This window comes from Embiotoca jacksoni, unplaced genomic scaffold (genome assembly GCF_022577435.1).
Source record: "Embiotoca jacksoni isolate LCO1_2020_lvr unplaced genomic scaffold, fEmbJac1.0.p SCAF_6, whole genome shotgun sequence".
Lineage (NCBI taxonomy): Eukaryota > Metazoa > Chordata > Actinopteri > Embiotocidae > Embiotoca > Embiotoca jacksoni.
Genome location: NW_027185414.1, coordinates 10,651,069 through 10,671,923, shown reverse-complemented (window position 1 = coordinate 10,671,923; position 20,855 = coordinate 10,651,069). Strand labels below are relative to the sequence as shown.

Genomic DNA, 20,855 nt, shown 5'->3' with positions numbered 1-20,855 from the left:
GACCTGATCCTGTCGGTGCCTCGGGGATCATTCGTCCAGTGGGCTTCGAAAGCATCCGGCTTTAAAAGAAACCGTTTGAATGTCAGATCAGGTTATGGTTCATAACCAGCACTTCAGATATTTAGTGTGCAGTTCCATTTCAGAGAAAGTCACTAAAATGTTGACATAAACGTAGCTGTAATCACGTGTAGTGTTCAGTATAAATGTGACTCTCCCAGGGCGCCGAGTCTCTTCTATAATTCATCGTGTTAGACGAGGTGAAAGTGAAACCAGCGTTATCTCCACTGCTCCGCTTCACAAACAAGGACAAGGGGAAGAAAAAGGAAATTAAAAGCCCATCATTTCCCTTCTGTATTAGATCTGGGGATAATTGCTTTTATTGAGCAACTAATCAAGTGGTCATGCTGCAGGTCAGTAGTTTATTTTAATGTGCGGCAGTGTCTCAGTACAAAGTACTGTGTTTCCATTTGGAGTCATGTTTAAAGTTGGCGTCCACCTCTCAGCCTGACAAAGTAAACCATCTTGTTTTCAGTTCAACCTCGTTTCCTAACAGGCTGCTGTGCTCACCGGCGTCCCGTCGGTCTGCTGCTACCGAGTCCATGTCATCATGTAACTCGACACGCCGCCGTGTGGTTCTGTGTGAGGCAGCTGATCACTCAGTCTGCCCGTCTCCTGTGCCGATACCTGCCTGCTGCACCATGAGGGCTAAAGCCTCAGACATGTACAGCAAGGACTGTGTCAAAGTGGCCGTCAGAGTCCGACCCTTCAACAAGGTCAGTGTGCTGCCTTTTTGTGGAATATCTATGATTTTGCTCCTGAAAGTATCCACTTCATATCTTGGACAACTTCTCTGTTTTCCCGATGTACATATATTACAATGTATTGTATTCTTAATGTATGACATATTACAGTATACTGTTATATACTATATAAAGTATACCTCGATGAAACCTACCAATTCACCAGTAACAATTGCAGAGAATGCCTCGATATAAAATGTGTAAAAATGGATTAATCTCATAATAGACACTGCAGTAAATATTACCTCTAGTTTTTGTTTATTGATCTAAAAAGCGGGGTGATTGATGGTGAATTTATGCACGTTTATATGATGGATCAGAAAAACCCATGCAGAGCTTTTCAGCAGACTTCTGTGTTCCTTCTCTTTTGCCAAAACGTCCAGAATCTACAAACATACAAATATTTTTAGTTTCAACTGTTTTGTGAACACAAGACGTGTCCTGTTTCAGTCCATTCTCGGTGTATACGGTTTCAAGTGTCTTCAAATTCCCTACAACATCCTGTTCGCCTCCAGTCTGCAGTTGTACTTGTGATGTCACAAACTTCTGCTGGCACATCCAAGTGTTAAACTCGGATTTAAGTTGTGTGCAGAGAAGCGTTCTCCTGTAAGCAGATTAAATGGAAAATATCGGACTCATTTTTGACCGGATGCAGACTATAAAGTATTTACTATTTACTCTGAATTATCAGACATTCTGCTCAAATAAGATCAATCTCTCTTGCCCTTCCTCCCATCCTCACATTTTCCTTAAAATCCCAAATAAATATGCTTCTGAAAACTTAAGTCCTCCCACAGCTTTGTATTTCCTCTCCTCTCCTCTCCTCCTCTTCAATTTCCTTCCTCCTCTCAGAGAGAGAGGGATGCAGGCAGCCGCTGTGTCGTCTCCATGGTGTCGAGCTCTATCACCATCCAGGACCCGCGTGACTCCCAGAACCGACGGTCGTTCTGTTTTGACTACGCCTACTGGTCCCACAGCGGCTTCACGAGAGACCACAGCGGACTCTATGTGCCTGAAGAGCCGGGGGGACGATACGCTGACCAGGTCAGCTCCAGGGCAACCTGGTAGAACAGCCATTTTCACTGTGAATACATTTGACAGAACATAGTGAACCCCATACTACAAGAAAGGAGTAAATCAAATGTAGTAGTTAAAAACTGAACGGGGTTAAAATGTGCATAAGTATGTATTTGCAGCTCACGAGAGCTCCTCCATCCACAGGACAGTGTGTTCCAGGACCTGGGAGAAGGAATACTGGAGAACGCACTGCAGGTAACAATCGCCGAGTCTTTTACTTGACTGTCTGTGGCACATTATGTCATCATGCTCTGGTAATGAATTTACATGCTCCAGTGACTTTCTCTGAAACATTCTCTGGTAATGAATGTCCAGAAATGACCTCTGCAGGGATACAATGCCACACTGTTGGCCTACGGGCAGACCGGCTCGGGGAAGAGTTACTCGATGGTAGGCTACGGGCCGAACAAAGGCCTGGTTCCTAAACTCTGTGACCGACTGTTTCAGGCCATCAGAGAAAACCAGGAAAACAGACAGTGTCAGGTAAAATAAAAAGATGATACTGTTATGTTTAGTTGTGTAATAGTTGGTGACTGAAACTTATGAATGTTTTTTTTCTGCGCAGGTCTTTTTCAGTATGTTGGAAATCTATAATGAGCAGGTAATGTTGGGGGGGGAAACTAACTTCACTGCTGTCATTGCTTCTTGTATAATGTCCCTTATTACGTTTTTTTTTTGTTTTTTTTTATCAATCCAGCTGCAACTCAGCAAGTTTTGTGGTCATTTTTCTTCCTCTCGATATCACACTTCCTACAACGCCATTACTTTGGTAGATGACGCTACGGCGCCCGCTGCTGTGTTGTGTTTTCCTCTCCTCTCCGTCCAGGTGGTTGACCTGCTGTCTCGTGGGTCTCGTACTCCCGGCGGGCTCAGAGTCAGAGAGGAGCAGCAACGAGGTTTCTACGTGGAGGGTCTCCGTACTGTCCCCTGTGAGACTGCAACCCAGGTAGAGATGGATGGAGAAGACGTGGAGAGAAATACCACAGAAATGTCAAGTTAAACAACAATTAATCAACTGTAAATAATTCACTGGCCACGGTCCGAGTCTCCTGCCTAAGTTTGCACTCATGCCACTGTTAGAATCTTGAGGAAAAGGAATGAGGATTTCAAAGGAAACAAAGCAGATGCGCTTCTGCTGCATATTCAGATTTCCATAATGTTCCTGTAGGTGGAGCAGTTGATGGAGCAGGGCACCAGGACCCGGACCACGGCTGCCACCCATATGAACGCCAATAGCAGTCGCTCACACATGCTCATTATCCTCCAGCTCAAACAGGTGAGTGCTTCTGTTCACACTTATGAATTAAAAACGAGCAACACATTTATGAGAATACACGTCGGTTTGTCTGACCTAACATCATCAAGTCAAATATATTTCACATTATTTTCTCGTTCGGATCAAAGCCCAAAAACTTCAAATGACTATAACTTCCTGTCAGATTTTCTCGAAAGAGAGCATCACAAAGCAGTCCAACATTAACCTGGTAGACCTGGCTGGCAGTGAACGTCAGCGGTCGTCGGGGTCGGAGGCTGACCGACTCAAAGAAGGCACAGCCATCAACCTGAGCCTCACCACCCTGGGAAACGTCATCAGGTCGGCCTGCTGCTGTTCGGTTTCATCCCGTTTTCATTTGGGGAGGTTTATCAGCGTTTCTCACATCCTCTCCTCCTCTTTCCTCCAGCGCTTTGGCCGACGTGGCGCTGGGAAGGAAGGTCGTCCATATTCCTTACAGAGACTCGGTTCTCACCAAGTTGCTGCAGTCGGCTCTGGGAGGAAACAGTCGCACTGTCATGGTAACTCACACTTTGGAAACTAGTGCCTACATGAACTAGGTTTGCGTAATGTTGATGTAATGTAGTTCAGCACTTTATACAACGTTAAACCCTTGCCAGAAATACTTAAAAGAAATAGCAGTTATATAAAGTTATTCATAATTTCTGCTCTTTATTTTCAAGATTGCCACGTTGAGCCCTGCTGATATCTGCTACGAGGAGTCTCTCTCCACCCTGCGCTATGCTGAGAGGTACAAGAAATCATTTGCAGTTTAAACCAGTGTGAATGTTGCCATCATAGTAAAAAAAAAACAACAACACACACACCTTCTCCTCTGCCCTACTCTGACACATCTACCCACATTTTCTGCATTTTCTTTAATACTTAATGGCCTCTCCTTCTGTTTCAACTACACCTCTCACCCCCCTTGTCCCTCAACCTCCCCCTCTCCTTCAGGGCAAAGCGTATCCAGAACCGGGCCGTGGTGAACGAGAGCCCCACTGAGCGTCTCGTCAAAGAGCTGAAGGCGGAGAACGCCAGGCTGCTGCAGCGACTGAGCCGTATGGGCCAGGAGGGGCGCAGGGCCAACGACGAGACCAGTAAGAACCGGTGTCGGAGCAGGATCCAGCAGGCGACGGCGAGTCAGGTCAACACGTGTGTTTGTGTGTTCAGAGGAGCTTCGTCAGCTGCTGACCCACAATGAGCTCCAGATCAGAGCCATTCAGACTCTGTGGGAACATCACCTCCAGGAGGCGCTGAAAGACTGGGAGCAACAGTACGCTAACATCACACAGGTACGCAAGTAAACAATCAGAAACGTGCACACTCAAGATCCCCGGAAAAACACCAATGTAAATACACTTAGTGGAGGTTGATAATGTCTTTGTATACAAGTTAAGAGCAACTTTTTCAGCTCTTGATGGTCTTTTCCTGTCTCCTCTTCCCCACTTTCAGGAGAGGAGGATGATGCAGATGCATCCCTACGTGCTGAACATCAACGAGGACGCTCAGCTGTCGGGGGTGGTGAAGCTTTTCATCGAGGAGGGTGAGTCCGTCTGAACCTCTCGACATGCGGGTAAGATGTACCACTCCGTTACCGCAGTTCAGTTCACCTTTTAGAGGAAGACGTTGAAAGTGGAGAGTGACAGAGGGTCGGTACGTGATGTAACAGTCATACTGTGACAAACCAATGTCTGCAGGTTTAAGCATGTTAATTACTTTTTGTTTTTCCAGGTGAATGGGACATCGGTCTCTGCGACTCCTTCCCAAGATCGATTGCTATCAAGGGCTTAGGGTGAGTTTTCATCACAACAAGATCATATCAGAGAATAACAGAACATCACAAACGCAGTCAGATAAGATGAGAGACTCTAAATAGCCAGAACCCGATGTCTTACAAGTGGATGTAAATGATTGGTGATCCGTTTCTGTTTTTTTTTTTTTCTTCCTGTATTCCACCTAATGCATGCTGGGATACGCAGCAGGCCACTTGACCCTGTATTTGTATGAGTGTAGGCTCGTCTAGCAGCTGACTTATGGTGAGATAGAAGCGTTGCATTGTTCGGTCGCGTGTTTGCGTGTCAGGATCCAGGAGCGTCACGCTGTGTTCAAGAATGAACAGCGCCGGGTAACACTGACCCCGCGGGCAGGGTCAAAGGTCATCGTAAATGGGACCGCCATCTCCCAGACAACTGAGCTGCAGCACCTGGTAGGTCTTGACACGTATGGCAGTTCTACGATGTGGGTGTGATGTTAAAGTACGCGCACGATGTTTTTTCGTTCTTTTGTTTTTAGGATCGTCTCATCCTGGGTTCTAACTGTACCTACCTGTTCGTTGGTTTTCCATCCGAGAGGGGCGGCGATGACTGGAGCCGCTACGATTACGATTACTTCCAGTCTGAGCTGGCTGCTGCTGAGGGCATCCACCTGGGTGAGCGGGAGGATAAAGCTCCAGATGTGATGGGAGTTTATTTTTTGGAGGGAATCTTGTTGGCTTCTATTCATCTGACTGTGTTTAGGTGAGTCCAGTGCTGGATCTAGTCAGACAGACCCCAGTCTGCTAGCCGTCTTCTACGACTACGTCAAACTGATGCCCATGGTGGCGGAGGCCAACCAGATGAGCCAGGAGCTGAACAAGGTAGCTCACGGCTCACGTTGACTTCCTGGTGTTTTTGCCGTTTATATTTCTCATTGAGGGCAGATACGCTTGTAAATCAAATAATACGCATGTATATTTGGTTCTATGGTTGTTTAAAAAACAACCACAATCGCTATGGCTGTTTAAAAAAAAAAAAAAAAAAAAAATGACCCGCTCTTTATTGTCTGCGGGGGTTTCAGGAGGTGGAGTTTAAGTTGGAAATCAAGAACCTGGCGCTGTCAGATTCCAAAGGACACGACCTGGAGAAAGCCATTGTGGTCAGAGTCACCGCTCAAGGGAGCAAACAGGTTGGTCTGACTCCGTATCTTTTCTCTCATGTAAACTTTTACATTTTTAGGATGACATTTTTCATACTCGCTTCTCAGGTATGGATGTGGTCCAAGGCCAAGTTTGTTAACCGCAAGTTTCTGATGGAGGAAGTCTACCAGCAGCATCAGGCTGAGCAGTGTGAAGACAACGTACGTCAGTTGAATTGCATATGTTTTTCAGACTGAAGAAACTTTTGACAATAAAATGCACTTCTGTTTTTGCTGTTCTGTTAAGCTTGAAAACTTGCACAACCTACAAACCCAGTTCAGAAATTGTGAACACAACATCTGAAAAAACATACGGAATCTGCAGACATCTGAGAAAGTGACAGCACCTGCTCTGTATTTAATTTTCATAAAATAAATGCATGAAATTCATGAAATTTGACCAGGGAATGTAAGGAAACACCGATATAAGTTTGAAGGGCATCAGAAGAAACTCACAACTCCACGATCCCAGAATCACAAACTGTATCTCTGACTTAGAAAGTCTACAATAAGACATGTACAACAAACCCAGTTCAGAAATTGTGAACACAACATCTGAAAAAACATACGGAATCTGCAGACATCTGAGAAAGTGACAGCACCTGCTCTGTATTTAATTTTCATAAAATAAATGCATGAAATTCATGAAATTTGACCAGGGAATGTAAGGAAACACCGATATAAGTTTGAAGGGCATCAGAAGAAACTCACAACTCCACGATCCCAGAATCACAAACTGTATCTCTGACTTAGAAAGTCTACAATAAGACATGTACAACGTGCCTATTAATTCCTGTATTAATAGGTTCACATTATAGAGCAGTAACGATGTTTATTTGTTGACTTGTCTTCGCTTCCTGCTGTCAGAGAGTAGAGGGGCTGTCAACACTTGCATTACCCAGAGATAAAGACCCATTCTGGGATCCAATTGAGCCTCTGCTCCTGGGCACTGCTCACCTCTGGCTTCAGTCTTTGGCCTTCCGCATCCCTCTGGAGGAACAACTAGAGGTACAAGCACAGATCAAATAAATACACACCCTCTCACACACACACACACACACACACACACACACACACACACACACACACACACACACACACACACACACATCTCACTCTACCAGTACTTTCAGATGATATCTGAATATATCATCTCTGTCTGCAGGTGTTGGGGTCAGAGGGCACAGAGGAGGCCATTCTACAAGCACAGCTGGTCCCCTGCACCTCCACTGGACTGTATGTCTCACACACACACACACACACACACACACACACACACACACACACACACACACACACACACACACACACACACACACTTGCATATACCAGTAACTGAGCATTCTCACTGTCCAGCCCTCTGGGGGAAGATGACATCCTGATTGACCCGACTGAGATACTGGGTCGACGACTGGACTTCCAACTTGTCCTGGATCAGTGTTGTGGTCTTCGCTGGATCAGAGAGGCCCGCAACCGTGGGGTCCAAATTGGGTGAGACACGTGAACCTAGAGGACAAAACAGGGTACAGTAGAACATGTACAGGGTACACGCAGGGAGCCGTTACACTGGATTTGAGCTTTTAGCTTTGACAGACGGTGTACAGCGCCGGGGGACTTCTCACTGTCCTCTGGATTAAAGAAGCCACAGTTTACATACTTCCTTCTCATTTCCCCAACTGTGGTAGGTTCAGGTTGTTTGACTGCTGCCAGCCTCTGTACACTCCAGCTGTGTGGCACAACGTCAATCCTCTGTTGGATCACAGGGTCCACTTCGTGTCCCTCCACACGTCCCAACGTCTGCTCGACTACCTGCAGAGCAGCGCTGTGGTGCTGGAGCTGTGGGGCCTTCAAGGTGAGGATAAACACATGGGGCGAGGCAAGAACACACAATTCCTCGAGGACAGATGAGTTGAATAATTAAAACAGCTACTCGTTGTTTGGTTTTCTGTCTCAGAGGGCTGCACTCACTTGATGTCGTCTCTGGAAGCAGTGAGGATGACTACAGAGGGCATCTTCATCATCGATGAGTCAGGTCCAACAGAAACAGCAGTGAGTGTGATGCTAAGGAATGATTTTTCACTTTGACTCCACAGAGCAGCAAGAAAAGATGTGGGTTCGTTGAGAATGTATCTTTCAACGCCTGCAGCAGCACAAAGAGACGCTTCTTAACTTTTTCCAAATTTCTGTTCAGTCAGAGTCCTTTGATTCGGAGACCTTTCACGACAAAAATGCCAAACTCTTTGTACAGACAGTACGCAAACGTGTGTGTGTGTGTGTGTGTTGCAGCCGGTGAATTCTGCAGAGCGTAGCCGTTCAGTCCGAGCTCTTCAACAGGACCTGGAGGAACTAAAGGGTGCTAATGCTTCGCTGAGGAAAGAGAATCATAGTCTGAGAGAACAACTCAACACAGTCAGGAACGGTAACTGAAACATGCACACGCTTATGGTCAGTTTGTTTCCATTTCGTCAAATTGAAAATACTATTTCTACCCAGACTGTGTATTTCCAAGTGTTTAACTTGCTCACTCCTACACCATCACTCTCTCACACACACACACCTTTCCCCTGTCTTGTTTCAGGTGGGGAGGGTGTGCGTGGTCGCTCGGTGCGTCCCAGTTGTGATGCAGAGTTTGCTCGTGCTTTGAAGGTTTTCTACCACAGTATGACCTCGGTGAGAGGTCAGCTGCAGCGCCTGCGCAGACACAGGCCCAGTGTACGTATCCGTGTGTCTACCATGGTCGCTTCAATGTTTCTTGAAAATACTATTAAAATCAGAAAAAGTCAGGAAAGAGTGCATAGAAGGTTAGTTTTTATAGTCCATATTCGTTTGATAAAATGATTTGTAATTAAGACAAATGATATTATTTGTAGCTGGTTTCCATTATAACAAAACAAACTGTAGAAGAACCAGGAACAGACCGCACAAAAAGTGGTTACGTAGAGGAATTCAGGGCCGTGGAAATGAGGCTCATCGTATGCCTCCACGCCCACGATAGCCACAGCCAGAAGCATTGTGTTTTTGAACGAATGAATGCGATGTCTCCGGAAGGCCTTTAACAAATGTATTCAAACTTAGCAAAAAAAAGATTCACACGGTACGAAGGATGTTGTCTTGATCAAAGCTTGTGAAAGCAAAATTAGGGACACCTGGGAAGGACTTTTAGAATTCAGAAGGTCAAGGTCACATGTGAGGTGCTCACATGTCTCCTTTTCTTATGTAAATGATACCTCAGGAATACTTTGAGGGACCTTCTTCACATTTGTCACACATGTTCACTTGGATGTAAGGATTACCTGATGGGAGGTCGGTGGTTAAAGGTCAAAGGTCACGGTGACTTCACGTCATTCTCATTGACCTGTTCCACTTTTTGTAATACGATCTCTCAGGAACACATCGAGTCGATCGCTTCAAATGTGGCACAAACAATCACTTGGACTTAAGGATTGCCTGATGGGAGTTTGGTGGTCAGAGGTCACAGGTCACGTTCACTACGACCTCGCAGCCATCCTATGTACCCATCCCATTTTCGTGAGCACGATATCCCAAGAACACTTCCAAGAGAATCTCTTTAAACGTGACAAACATTCCCTTTGGACTCGAGGATGAAATGAGTAGACTTTGGAGGGAGGTAGGGTCAAAGGTCAAGGTCACTGTGATCCCACTGGGATTTATTATCATGTGAATGATATCTCAGGTGCACCTGGAGGGAATTTCTTAAAACGTGGCACAATCATTCATTTTGCCACAACGGGACATTTTCTGTGGCGACGTTCTAAACTGTTGTGTTGTGTTCTCCAGGACGAGTCCGACCAGCTGGGGCTCAGGCTTTTTGTGGACGAGCAGAGTCGTCTGCTGAGAGACTTCTCCGAGCAGCTGGAGCAGAGCGTCTCCGCGCTCAAACACGATGTGGCTGCCATCGTCCGCCGGAAACGAGAACGATCGGGGATCTGGTCTTGACCGAGTAACCGTTTATCAGTTTTCACAAAGTATGCAAAAAGGTAAACAAATGGCTGATGCTTTCTTTTACAATACAGTAGCTACTTCTGAGACGGCGTGTGAAGTGTGCAGATACTGGGCTTTTACATGCACTGTAGCTGTTCCCATTATTGCAGCTTCTACAAACTACACCACACACACTACAACATTCTTTAATTGGTCAAATGTGGTGAATGAACCGGACCATTACATGTTAACGTTTGCAAAGTCCGACAGAAGCATGAGAAATACTTACAAATATTTTTATGGAATTCACGACCACAGAAAACTGCCAATACAGTGTTATTTAAAAAAAAAAGAAAAAAAAGATTGTCTTTTGAGCTTCTGTTGAATTGTGTGATTTTTGACATGGATTTCTTTCTTTTTTTTTTTACTGAAGGAGTTTCTTGTTTTTGTGAAAGAGCGGGTATTCATATGGCTTTTGTAAGCGCTCCACTTCATGAGGACTCGTGTGAAGATTATCCAGTGAAAATAAATATACATGTCTAGTATAAACACGTTAACAAAAAGTGACGTCTGTAAAAAGTTTATTAGACTGCATGTAAAAGAAGTCATCACAGTTCCAAACTGCAAATAAATTAAAAAGGCAAATTACGAGTCAAGTTTCAAAATTCACAATATTATAACGTTTTCAAACCATCACTGAAAATGCATCAATCCTATTTTTTAAGCTACGGTCGTTCACTCTGAAGCTGCAGCACAATATGACATCAGAAATCAAGGAGGACTCATCTTCCTCATGTCTCGCTGTTGGGGATTTTATATTAATGTTCACAAGAATGAGATATTTACTAGCTGAAAAGGAGCGAGTTTCTCTTTCACTGTTTAATATTCACCACAGCAGCTCGAATTATAACGTCCAGTTCAGAGGTAAAAGCACAACGGTTCATGTTTGTAAGCGGTCACGACTTGCGAGAGTACAGACAGTTGCTGTAGGTCCAAAAAAAAAAAAAAAAAAAGAGTTAGCGTGGGCACATGTACAGAAGGAGAGGCAGAAGGCAGATGTGAGACAGATTAGTCAGCACACAGTACAGAAAGTATATGTACAGCAGGTATGCAGGCAGACAAACACAAGACAGACAGAGAGGGAGGGAGAGGCAGCAGTAAATGGCAGAGTTAGCGAGGCTTGAACTTAAGAGGTAGACTGGAAAGCCATCGTTGGGACGGACAGACAGCTAGCTACAGGTAACCGACCGTGTGTGAGATTTTGGTTAAATTATACATCAGTTGAGACTCCAGAAATAAGCACCACCATTTTTTTTTTACTGAATTGATAGTATGTGTTGAGGTCATGACTATTTTTGTTTTACTTTCTAAAAAGCACCCAATGATGTGTGTGTGTGTGTGTGTGTGTGTGTGTGTGTGTGTGCAGGTACAGAGAAGGCTGAGTGTACAGGTGAGGTAGGTTAATTGGGTCTCGAGGGACAAAACACAAATGATAGCAAATGTAAAAACATTTTTTTTTTTTACAATACACACTTCCTGTAACATTTAGTTAACAAGTGTAAAATAACGTTCAGAGAACATAAAGCACAATGACTGAATGTTTTTCTCTACAGTTTAACTGCCAATTGTCTGCAACTCTTTGGGCAAGTTTGAGTTCCGAGTCTAAACCACGTAAACACGTATGATCACAGAGCATGTACAGTAGCAGTTTAGGTAAATATCAGAATATTACATGAGATAAAAGCACTTCCTCCCCTCAGGAAAACCTCTCCGCTTCGTGTCTGTGAGAGTTTCAGAATAAAAGCAGTTATCCGTTTCCATTTTAAAATCACAATCCCATCTAAGCAGCCAGGAGGTTTAAATGCAGTGATGGATACCTGAATCGGTCACAATATTATGGTTATCAGCCAAATATTATCCTAAGGTTGTATAGACGGTGTTATATGTTGTACAGAATGTAAAGCCGTATGAAGCAAATTCTATATTTTGACCTGACTGTTCATCTGTTTACTCTTAAGATTTCATTACAAAATACTGAACATGCAGCGATTGCGTAAACAACTTGTTTGGAAAACGGCGCCATCGTTCTTTGACAAACTGAAGCTTCGGTGCTGCCCTACATTGTTTCGGGCTGGGCTGGAATAAATGTCAATGCATGTAAGTTAAGCGCATTGACGTTATTCAAGATCATTTCGCACAACAATATCCGTATTATGTCACTGTATTTCTGACTCTGAAACAACCCTTTAAATCTCTGGCTCAGAGAAGTTTTCATCTCTGTGCCCTTCCTCACGCTCAAGGGGAGAATTAAAGATTAAAAACATATCACCACTTGAAATCTATACTTTCCACATTCTCTCTCACACACACTCACAAAGATGCTTTCAGCAGCACAGACAATTTTCACAGTATAAAAATATTTCACTAAACCACAAAGAGGTCCACGATTTCACGTTAGGCCCATATTTGTCAGTCTCTGAAGCCACGCAAAGACAAACGTCACTCATTAAAGAGCGGAAGTGGATAGCGGACAAGCTGTTTGTTACAAAAGCAATGAATGGCAGTGTTCACATATTTAACTATATTGATGTAGGGCCTGCAAAATTTGGAAATAATGCCACTAAAATAGGAGTGATGACACATTCAAGACCAAACTGGTGTTCAGCCGGCTCAATCATCTGAGTGCATCTACAGGAGTTTCAGTCTCGGGTACGCTGACATTTCTTTCCGTGTTCTGTCGGTCTCTCGTCTCTGCTGGTTCTCGTTGTTCAAATCTTTCCCTGAATAATGTCTCGAGAAGTTTCACGGATGTCAACAGAAGTCCGGTTGGCTCGGCCTGTCTTGAGTCGAGCGAAGGGGAGTAAACTCCCATTTAAATTCAATGAAGTAAACAAACTTGTCCAGTTTACCGTGAAATAAGTCACGTTCACTGACTGGACTACATCAGCATGCGGCCACGCTGCTCACCGACGACCGCCTCCGCGACACTCCCTGGTGCATTCACCATCTGCAGAAGAGAAAACACACTGAGCAGGATGCCGTGGATCTGTAGAGGACAAATCCTCCTCTAAAAGGGCAGCGAAGCCTCATATTCATTTCCTGTGAAGTTTGTGACTCGTCTCAGGCGCTGGTGCCGTCGTTCTTGGCAACCTGGCCGTCACTTGCTGTGGCTCCGTGTGTGATGAGGGTAGGCGGGGCCTCAGATACGTCCCGCTGACTGCCGTGCCTCGAGTGGTCGTCTAACTGATGGAGGCTGCTGTGAGTCGAGAGCGGATGGTCGATACGTGACATGCTGCCATGGAAACTGCGCTCCTCTGTTCCTCTGTAAACCGTAGTGTCGCTCCTGAGAGAGGAGACGGAAATGAGAATGATGAGAGGAGAAGCGGCGGGAGGAAGGCTCGGCTTCATCTGGCTGGTTTCCTGCCCTACCTGTCCTCTCGGGTGCGGCGCAGGCTGCCGTGGTAACTGGCCTTGCTGTGGACGCTGCTGGCCTTGCTCCTGGAGGCGGCGTGGCCGTGGTGGGTTCTGACTGGTTCGTCAAGGTCGTCTAGAACAGCCAAGTGGGTGGAGGAGGCGTGAGTGGAGGTGCCCTGCGGAAGGATGACAGGCCAGGTACATGAAATGCTGTAAGCTGCCATTAATGGCAAAAAAAAACATCAAGTAGTTTTATTTTCACACTGAAGGTAATGTGTATGATATAATAGGGTCAGGCGACATCTTGTTCATGATTGTACACCCCCCCCCCCAAAAAAAAAAAAATCCTGGACTGTATTTAACAATATATGGATTGTTTTGCGAGAGCTGAACGGTAAAGTGCGGAACAACAGATCAAGTTTCTGAAGTGGATGCTGCTGCTAGAATTAAAAAAAAAAAGCTTCAGCGATGATGTGGCTGAATCAGAAATCTGTAACGAGGAGATATGCAAATATTGACTAAAAGTAAAGATGGACACGTGTCAGGCCTGTATGTTTGCGAGTTGCGATAAAAGTTAGGTGTTCTTCCCCGGAGCTCCGAAGAACACCGCTACAAGAACTGTGCCCCTTAATGCTCCCGCTTATCCTGCTGCTTCTGCAATAATCGCTTCTGATACTTTTCTATCACCGGTGTGTCAGTCTTACCTGAGTGGATGTTCCTCTGGACTTCCTAATGATGGGGGTGTTGGGTTCACGCAGCAGAGACTGCGCAAAGTCTGGTTGCTCTTGCAGCACCTGGCGGGACTCATTCACCCCACTGCTGCAGAGAGGAGAGTGTGTGAGAAGGAGAGAGAGAGTGTGTGTGTGTGTGTGTGTGTGTGTGTGTGTGTGTGTGTGTGTGTGTGTGTGTGTGTGTGTGTGCATGTGTTTAAGAGGAGGACAGAGGGGAAAGGGAAGACACTCGGGATGTGAAAAAAAGGAGCGTCGAGACAAAGAAGAGGAGGTGTCAGCAGAGAGGAGAAAACAGAGGAACAAGATGAGGGTGTAAGAGGACACAGGTGTCCCCCATAGAGATTAACGCAGTAACGATACTAAATGTCCTACATGTGCTGTGATACACTTGATTTAGTTCTAAGCTTTAACAGCGACAGAATCAAAAAATGTCAACAAGAGAGGACAAAAAGGACTGAAAAACAAGTTTCTCCTCTTACTCTTTGCGTCGGCGTCCATGCAGGAAGTTGGCCCATTCAAAACAGGTCTTCTTGCTGCCCACCCAGAAAACGGAGGGAATGCCCACCACCAACATCATCAGGTATTTAATTAGGAATAAAACCATGGCTGGCCTGCTGGTCTGCTCAACCTAGGAATAGAAATATGAAATATTAACTCTACAAGCATACAATCAACACAGCAATCAGAGGGTTTTAAAAATATACACTGAAATATAGAGGAGCAAGAGAGAAGAACTTGGGCTTTTATTATTGTGAAAGTAGACTATTTAAGTGGTGGAATATTTTCTAAACATTAATACTTAAAAAAAGATATACTAAAGCTTAGGATTCTGAAAAACTACTTTCAAATTAAGAGGACCAAACGTATTCAGCACTGACAAGAGGTTTCAGCCCGGGGAGTCATTTTGAATGGTGGAAGAGGAGATGTAATCCTGGAAAAAAACCAAACAGCTGCTTCAGCAGCTGAACTGCAGTTGGGTTGGGCAACAACTGTTTCCTCCTCTTTGGACGTGAAGTTTGATGCCGCTGCCAGCAGAGGGCAGGAGTTCACAGCATTTCTGGGTCTTGGTAAATTGTAACTGTGGCAGGTTTGAAGATGCAGAGAACTGGAGTGAGTTTAGAAGCACAAACTGAAAACAAGGTCAAGGAGTCTACAGTTTATTGATGGTTAATCCTTTGTCAAGATAAAACTTAACTCTGAGGAACACAGTTATATGTCTTACTCACACAAGTCTTTTGGGGTAGAAAACTTCTAGTTAGACTTCTAGTTAGGGGGCATTTTAAGATCTCTAATTTTTTTCCATTAAAATGAAGATAAAAATCTGCCGTAAAGATGTCACGGACAAAAGTATTTTAGCACTCTTGATATCTCCTCCTAAGAGAGGAGGACTTTTGGCAAGATTAGGTGTTTCTTGGTTTTTAAAGAACCGGTGATTATCTGTTAATTATCCTAAATCCATCTCACCCAGACTGAGATTAAATGTCTCAGATTTAGGTCCAGAGATAAAAAAAAAAGAAAAAAAAAGAATCCCTGGGCCTAACCAACCACAACCACACGCACACACGAACGCACGCACACACACACACACACACACACACACACACACACACACACACACACACACACACACACACACACACACACACTTAAACAATGCCCACAGAGTCTTCAATTATCCAGAAACATGAAATTGTACCCTCTCCCACTCATGCAGACGTTTGCACGTTAACCCCCCCCCCTCAGGCCCAAAGATCCAATAACACAAGCAGTAGTGAGATTCCAGAGCAACAATGGGACGTAAAGGGGGTCTCTCCTCATGTGCTCATACACATAAATAGAGCAACAGACATAAACACAAAGACTAACAAGTAACATAAGATGGCGCACCTGCCTCCACCCTCTCATATAGTCTGTCAGTCACGATTTAGCCGACACTTCTCTACTACCAATCCACTGGAAGAGCGCTCTGATTTCATCATCATAAGAAATGGAAACATAAACAAATGACATGAAGGAAACGGTTTTTTTTAACTCTTGTGTTTTACGTGTCCAACTGATGAGACGGTTTCATTTCCGTGTGTGTACTTGTGACAGGGAGTGATGGAGTGTGTTTGCGTCGGCACTGTGCACATTTGTCTGGTTATTAATTTAGCAGCAGACTGTAGAAAACGCCACATTTCCCACCACTCTTCATAACCGCCACAAAGCCCTCATAGAGTAGAGGCAGCAGAGCATGACTGAGCAAGCCCTCGGAGAGACACCAGCACAGAGGGAGAGAGAAGGAGTAGAGACCGAAAGATGGAAGTGTGTGAAAACCAGCTGAGAGAGTGAAAGACAAAAAGACAAAGGAGCAGAGCCAAACAAAGATGGTAGTTTGGTATGGAGTTGGTCTTGAGAGCTGTATTAGCCGAGCTAATGATGCATACTGCTCTCTGCTCTGCTCCCCTCCTCCACAAATACTTACCGACACGCACACACACACACACACACACACACACACACACACACACACACACCCCCGACCAAGCAATTACAGTTTAATAAACCTGGCTCTTCTTTTCGGTGGTTTCCAGGGTCTATTAGTGATAGCATCACTGCCTTAAGTTGACAGGTGAGATGTGTGACATTGCTACACCAAAGGCAAGAACGTATTTGAAAGAGAAAATAAAAAGCAAAATTGTTAAATTATTGCCAAAATGGTTTGTTATAAATCTGGTTGAGCTCCCTGAGTCAACCTCCGGTTAAGAGGTTTACCTTCACGGTTGTGTGAAAATAATTTTTTTCTGAAAAATTAGTGATTTTGCCTTTTCTTTTATTCCTCAGAACAACGTGTTTCACATAATCTAGCTGAACTGTTGGTTTGTCTAAAACCTGCCTGATGATTTAATCGTGTTTCTTGCCCCCCCCATCAGACTTAATTGTTTTCAGATCTCAGAAATTTCACTGACGATCGCTTAACAAGTGGTTGAAATGATGGTCGGATCTACAACAAGGCTCAATTTGTTAAAAAGCTGAATTACCCTTTAAACATCCTGTGTCCATTCTTGAGTATTTGTGTATCTGTATCAAGTCTCTTTACTGGAGAATAATCATTTATTGGTATGTTTACCAAGTTCACACACACACACACACACACACACACACACACACACACACACACACCTTTCTTCTCATAAACATACAACATCTCAGTGTGGCAGTGTGACAACTCACACTGAGTGTGAGTGACATGCACAGAGGTGTGATGGGAATACAGCTGGATGTCCTGGAAAGTGTGTCTTTGTATTTTGTTTTCAGTGTCCAGCTGAGACGACAGACAGTTGATCTGCTTTCAGACAGACGAGCTAAGCAAAAGCCATATCTGTCTTGTGATACCACAATATTTTAAAGACGATATAAGTGTACAGTTACACTACAACTGACTTTTAAAGTGATTTGTATCTGCATTGTCTTCACAGGCACCAGCGGTGTCTTTTCTGAAGTCTCACCTTCCAATTACGTCACCCATGAACAAATAACACTATTTTTCCTTGAAAGCAGAGCACCACCAAATCACACGTTCTCATATCCATCTGTCTTTACCTTGTATGGGCAGGGGATGTGATAGCGCCTGCAGTTCTCCTCCATCCACGTCTTTTCCCAAATGCTCCGGTAGGTGTGTTCATATATGTAGCACCCAATCACAGTCAACAAGGGGACCAGGTAGAGCACAGAGAACACGCCCATTCGGATCATGAACTTGACCAGTTTGGTCTGGTTCTCCTTCTCCAGCGGGATTTCCATGCGCACCCGGTTCAGAGCGACAATACCCACTAAGAGCAGGGAAACACCGACCTGAAGAGAGATAAATGGAAAGTCGACACTCGGTGACAGATCCCCCCCCTAAAAATGAATGATTATTTCATAAAGAGCTGGATGACTGACAGGCCAGAAGACGTTCAACCATCCACCCATCTGTATACTTATCTATCCATCTCTACCACTGCACACACTTGTATCATTTCATCACCCCATTAATCTCTTCACCCATCCACCCCACTCATCACTTCTTTCATCCACCCACTCACTCATTTATCTTCTGACTGTACTCACCGCCACGTTGAGGCAGAGCGGTGCCAGAACAAACCACCTCAGGGCGTCTATGTCATACAGGCCTATGAAACACACTCCACTGATCCCATCTCCCTCAATTTTATTCAGGGCCAACAGGGTAACCGTCAGGGCCCCTGGGAGGCCCCAGGCAATGGCGTGGAAGAGGAGGGCTTTCTTCTCAATGGCCTCGCTGCCCCATTTAGGCACAGCGGCCAGGAACCAAGTGATTGTCAGTATGACCCACCACACGCTGCCGGCCATGGTGAAGAAATACAGGACCATGAAGAACAAGGTGCAGGCCTGAGAGAGAGGGGTAGGAGGAGCGGTCATTTCTAGATCAATCGATCGCGTGGCGGAAGTCGCAAATCTGTTGGCTCTGTGATGACACTGTTTGTGCCATGATTGATAGGATCTGATTGGTTTAACCAAGATATTCAATGCAAGAGAATAAATCCTGACACGGTAAATGTGTAGCAGTTTAAAGAAAGAACCTACTACTCTAATAACCATGAGATAGATCCACATTTTGAGCTGTGATGTAAGTATGTTTAACAATTGCTACTTAAACATCTGTCAAACTCATGCTGACCAATCAAATGAGAATACAGATGAAACGTATGACTCATCATCTGAGTTTTCAGTGCATTAAATCTCAGACAGAATTCATGACAAACCAAATAATCATGTATAAATGTGCAGCAATAGTAGACTGAATCAACTAAAACTCTCACCTTGTTGTGTGAACCCTGTGTTATTGAAGAAGCTCTGAACTGGGAAGGGCTGACTGCGTTACATGCGACCCTGTCCTCCAACAGGAAGCCCAGGAAGAAGACCAGCGACACCATGACGTAACACACAGCGTAGAAGATGATTGGCCGCTCAGGGTATCGGAACCTGTCGAGGAAGATAAAACAACATTGATCTCCACTTTCCTTTTAAATTTATTGTCGAACTTTACATATGTGCAATTACTATGCAAATCATATGCATTTACATTTTATATTCCATTTTAGAATTTTTTTTTTTTTTTTTTGGGGGGGGGGTATTTACAAAATCCTTTATATTTATTGAGGTTTAAAAGTCTTCAGATAAAAAAGAAATATCAAATAAGATGATATCAGATACCAGACAACATTCTGCCGTTCTAACCTTGTAACATCAATGAGGAATGTTAGGAAGGTGAAGAGCGTTGCTGACAGACAGACAATGGAGACGACTCCGACGAAGTATCGGGTGAAGGTCAGCTCCTGCTGGTTGAAGAACATGGAGGGACACGGGGCAGAACAGTCCTTCCTGCCCATAAAAGTGTAACCCAGGTCTGGGTCGACTTTGAGCTCTCTGGGGCACCAGAAACCGTAATCTCTCTGGACAGTCATGGATGACTGATCAGTGGGTTCAGAGCCGGTTAGCAGGTCCTCCGGACGAGGATAGGGCTCGTCGCAGGCTGGAAACCTGGAAATCAGTGACTATGTCAGACAATGCAGCTTGGTCTCAGTTTTTCTGAGACCTTTGCTATAATTGAAATATTGGAAACGATTTCTTTGTACGAGCACAATACAGCCTAACCACAGCAGAAAAAGCAGCCTCCACGATTAAGGTGAAGGCTGCAGCAACACATCCCTCAAACAGTTTCAACCAAAAACTGAACATGAATTCATAAGTTTGCGTTAAATGTATGATATTGCAGATAGAAAACGGACAGAGAGCTGAATTCAACCATTTTAAAAGAAAGTGAGACGGGAAAAAGAAAAGAAACCAAAAGGTTGCTGTATGACAGGAAGGGAAAAGTAACAGAGGTAACAATCAAACAAAGTATAAACGATTAAGCAAAAAAAACAAAACATACTGCAGTCACTGTCATGTGTAAATTCACAGTATCTACTCAAAATAAACAACCGGAATAATATTCCTAGCTGTATAGACCTCTGGCACTTCAACAGCCTCCCAGTGAAAACGCTGTTTATATCATTGATTTAAAATGCAATGCACTCCTACCTGCCACACTCCATGTCGTCTGGCCAGGCGACACCAAATATCTCCATGAGTTTGTGGCACTCGTACTTGGCCCGCTGGCAGAGCGATCGGCACGGCATGGACACCCGGCCGTACTCGGTGCACACCGGGGCGTACAGGGCACACAGGAACATCCTCAGGTCAGCGCTGCACACCAGGTTTACCATTGGATGAAAGGGCTTCGGAGGGGACAAAAGCCGAGAGGAAGGAGGGGAACAGGATTTCAATTTGTGATCTGTGACACGAACTGAAAACTCCGGCTGGTGCAGTGTAGTGTAGCACCGTCACACAACGGTCTCCAAACGTCACCTGCACAGACACCCAAACATTTCGCTTTGCCAACGTTACAATGTTAAATGCTATTATGGCACACGTGAGGAGGCTTCATTTCTAACCTGAAATAGCCATCCAAGAGGATGGAGGGAAAGGAAGAGGGAGGACAAGTGTGTTCCAACTCTTCTGCCGCAACTTAGATTGCTACTCAATATACCATCAATATTTAGAAGCTCATGAAATATGTATAGTGGCAATCATATTACCAAACATCGCTTTGAAGTA

The 20,855-nt window shown here is 44.6% G+C and overlaps 2 protein-coding genes across 4 annotated transcripts in view; one reads left to right on the top strand and one right to left on the bottom strand.

Annotated features, from left to right (window-relative positions):
- The first annotated feature begins 719 nt into the window (after nt 1–719).
- kif28 (kinesin family member 28) lies at nt 720–10,243 on the top strand. Its single transcript, XM_069173354.1, has 27 exons — nt 720–773; nt 1,653–1,844; nt 2,022–2,072; nt 2,208–2,360; nt 2,443–2,478; nt 2,704–2,823; nt 3,046–3,153; nt 3,317–3,471; nt 3,560–3,671; nt 3,834–3,901; nt 4,108–4,250; nt 4,324–4,445; nt 4,606–4,696; nt 4,885–4,945; nt 5,236–5,359; nt 5,446–5,581; nt 5,670–5,788; nt 5,989–6,096; nt 6,175–6,271; nt 6,977–7,113; nt 7,271–7,341; nt 7,462–7,596; nt 7,791–7,957; nt 8,060–8,154; nt 8,392–8,524; nt 8,684–8,817; nt 9,904–10,243. Exons 1-27 carry the CDS (start codon nt 720–722, stop codon nt 10,060–10,062), a joined length of 3,081 nt encoding a protein of 1,026 aa, XP_069029455.1. The 3' UTR covers nt 10,063–10,243.
- The window catches only part of LOC138212793 (frizzled-3-like), a 31,554-nt gene continuing 20,936 nt past the window's right edge, over nt 10,238–20,855 (bottom strand). The window contains exons 3-11 of one of the 3 annotated variants that reach the window (XM_069173355.1): nt 20,280–20,476; nt 19,434–19,736; nt 19,016–19,178; nt 18,285–18,584; nt 17,775–18,026; nt 14,672–14,820; nt 14,166–14,280; nt 13,477–13,637; nt 10,238–13,390 (exon numbers count right to left, since the gene is read on the bottom strand). In XM_069173355.1, the coding sequence (XP_069029456.1) occupies nt 13,168–13,390; nt 13,477–13,637; nt 14,166–14,280; nt 14,672–14,820; nt 17,775–18,026; nt 18,285–18,584; nt 19,016–19,178; nt 19,434–19,736; nt 20,280–20,476 (1,863 nt within the window). In that variant the 3' untranslated portion in view covers nt 10,238–13,167. Of the gene's footprint in view, nt 13,391–13,476; nt 13,638–14,165; nt 14,281–14,671; nt 14,821–16,079; nt 17,352–17,774; nt 18,027–18,284; nt 18,585–19,015; nt 19,179–19,433; nt 19,737–20,279; nt 20,477–20,855 lie in introns of those variants that run through there. The other 2 variants (XM_069173357.1, XM_069173356.1) reach the window with 2 other exon arrangements.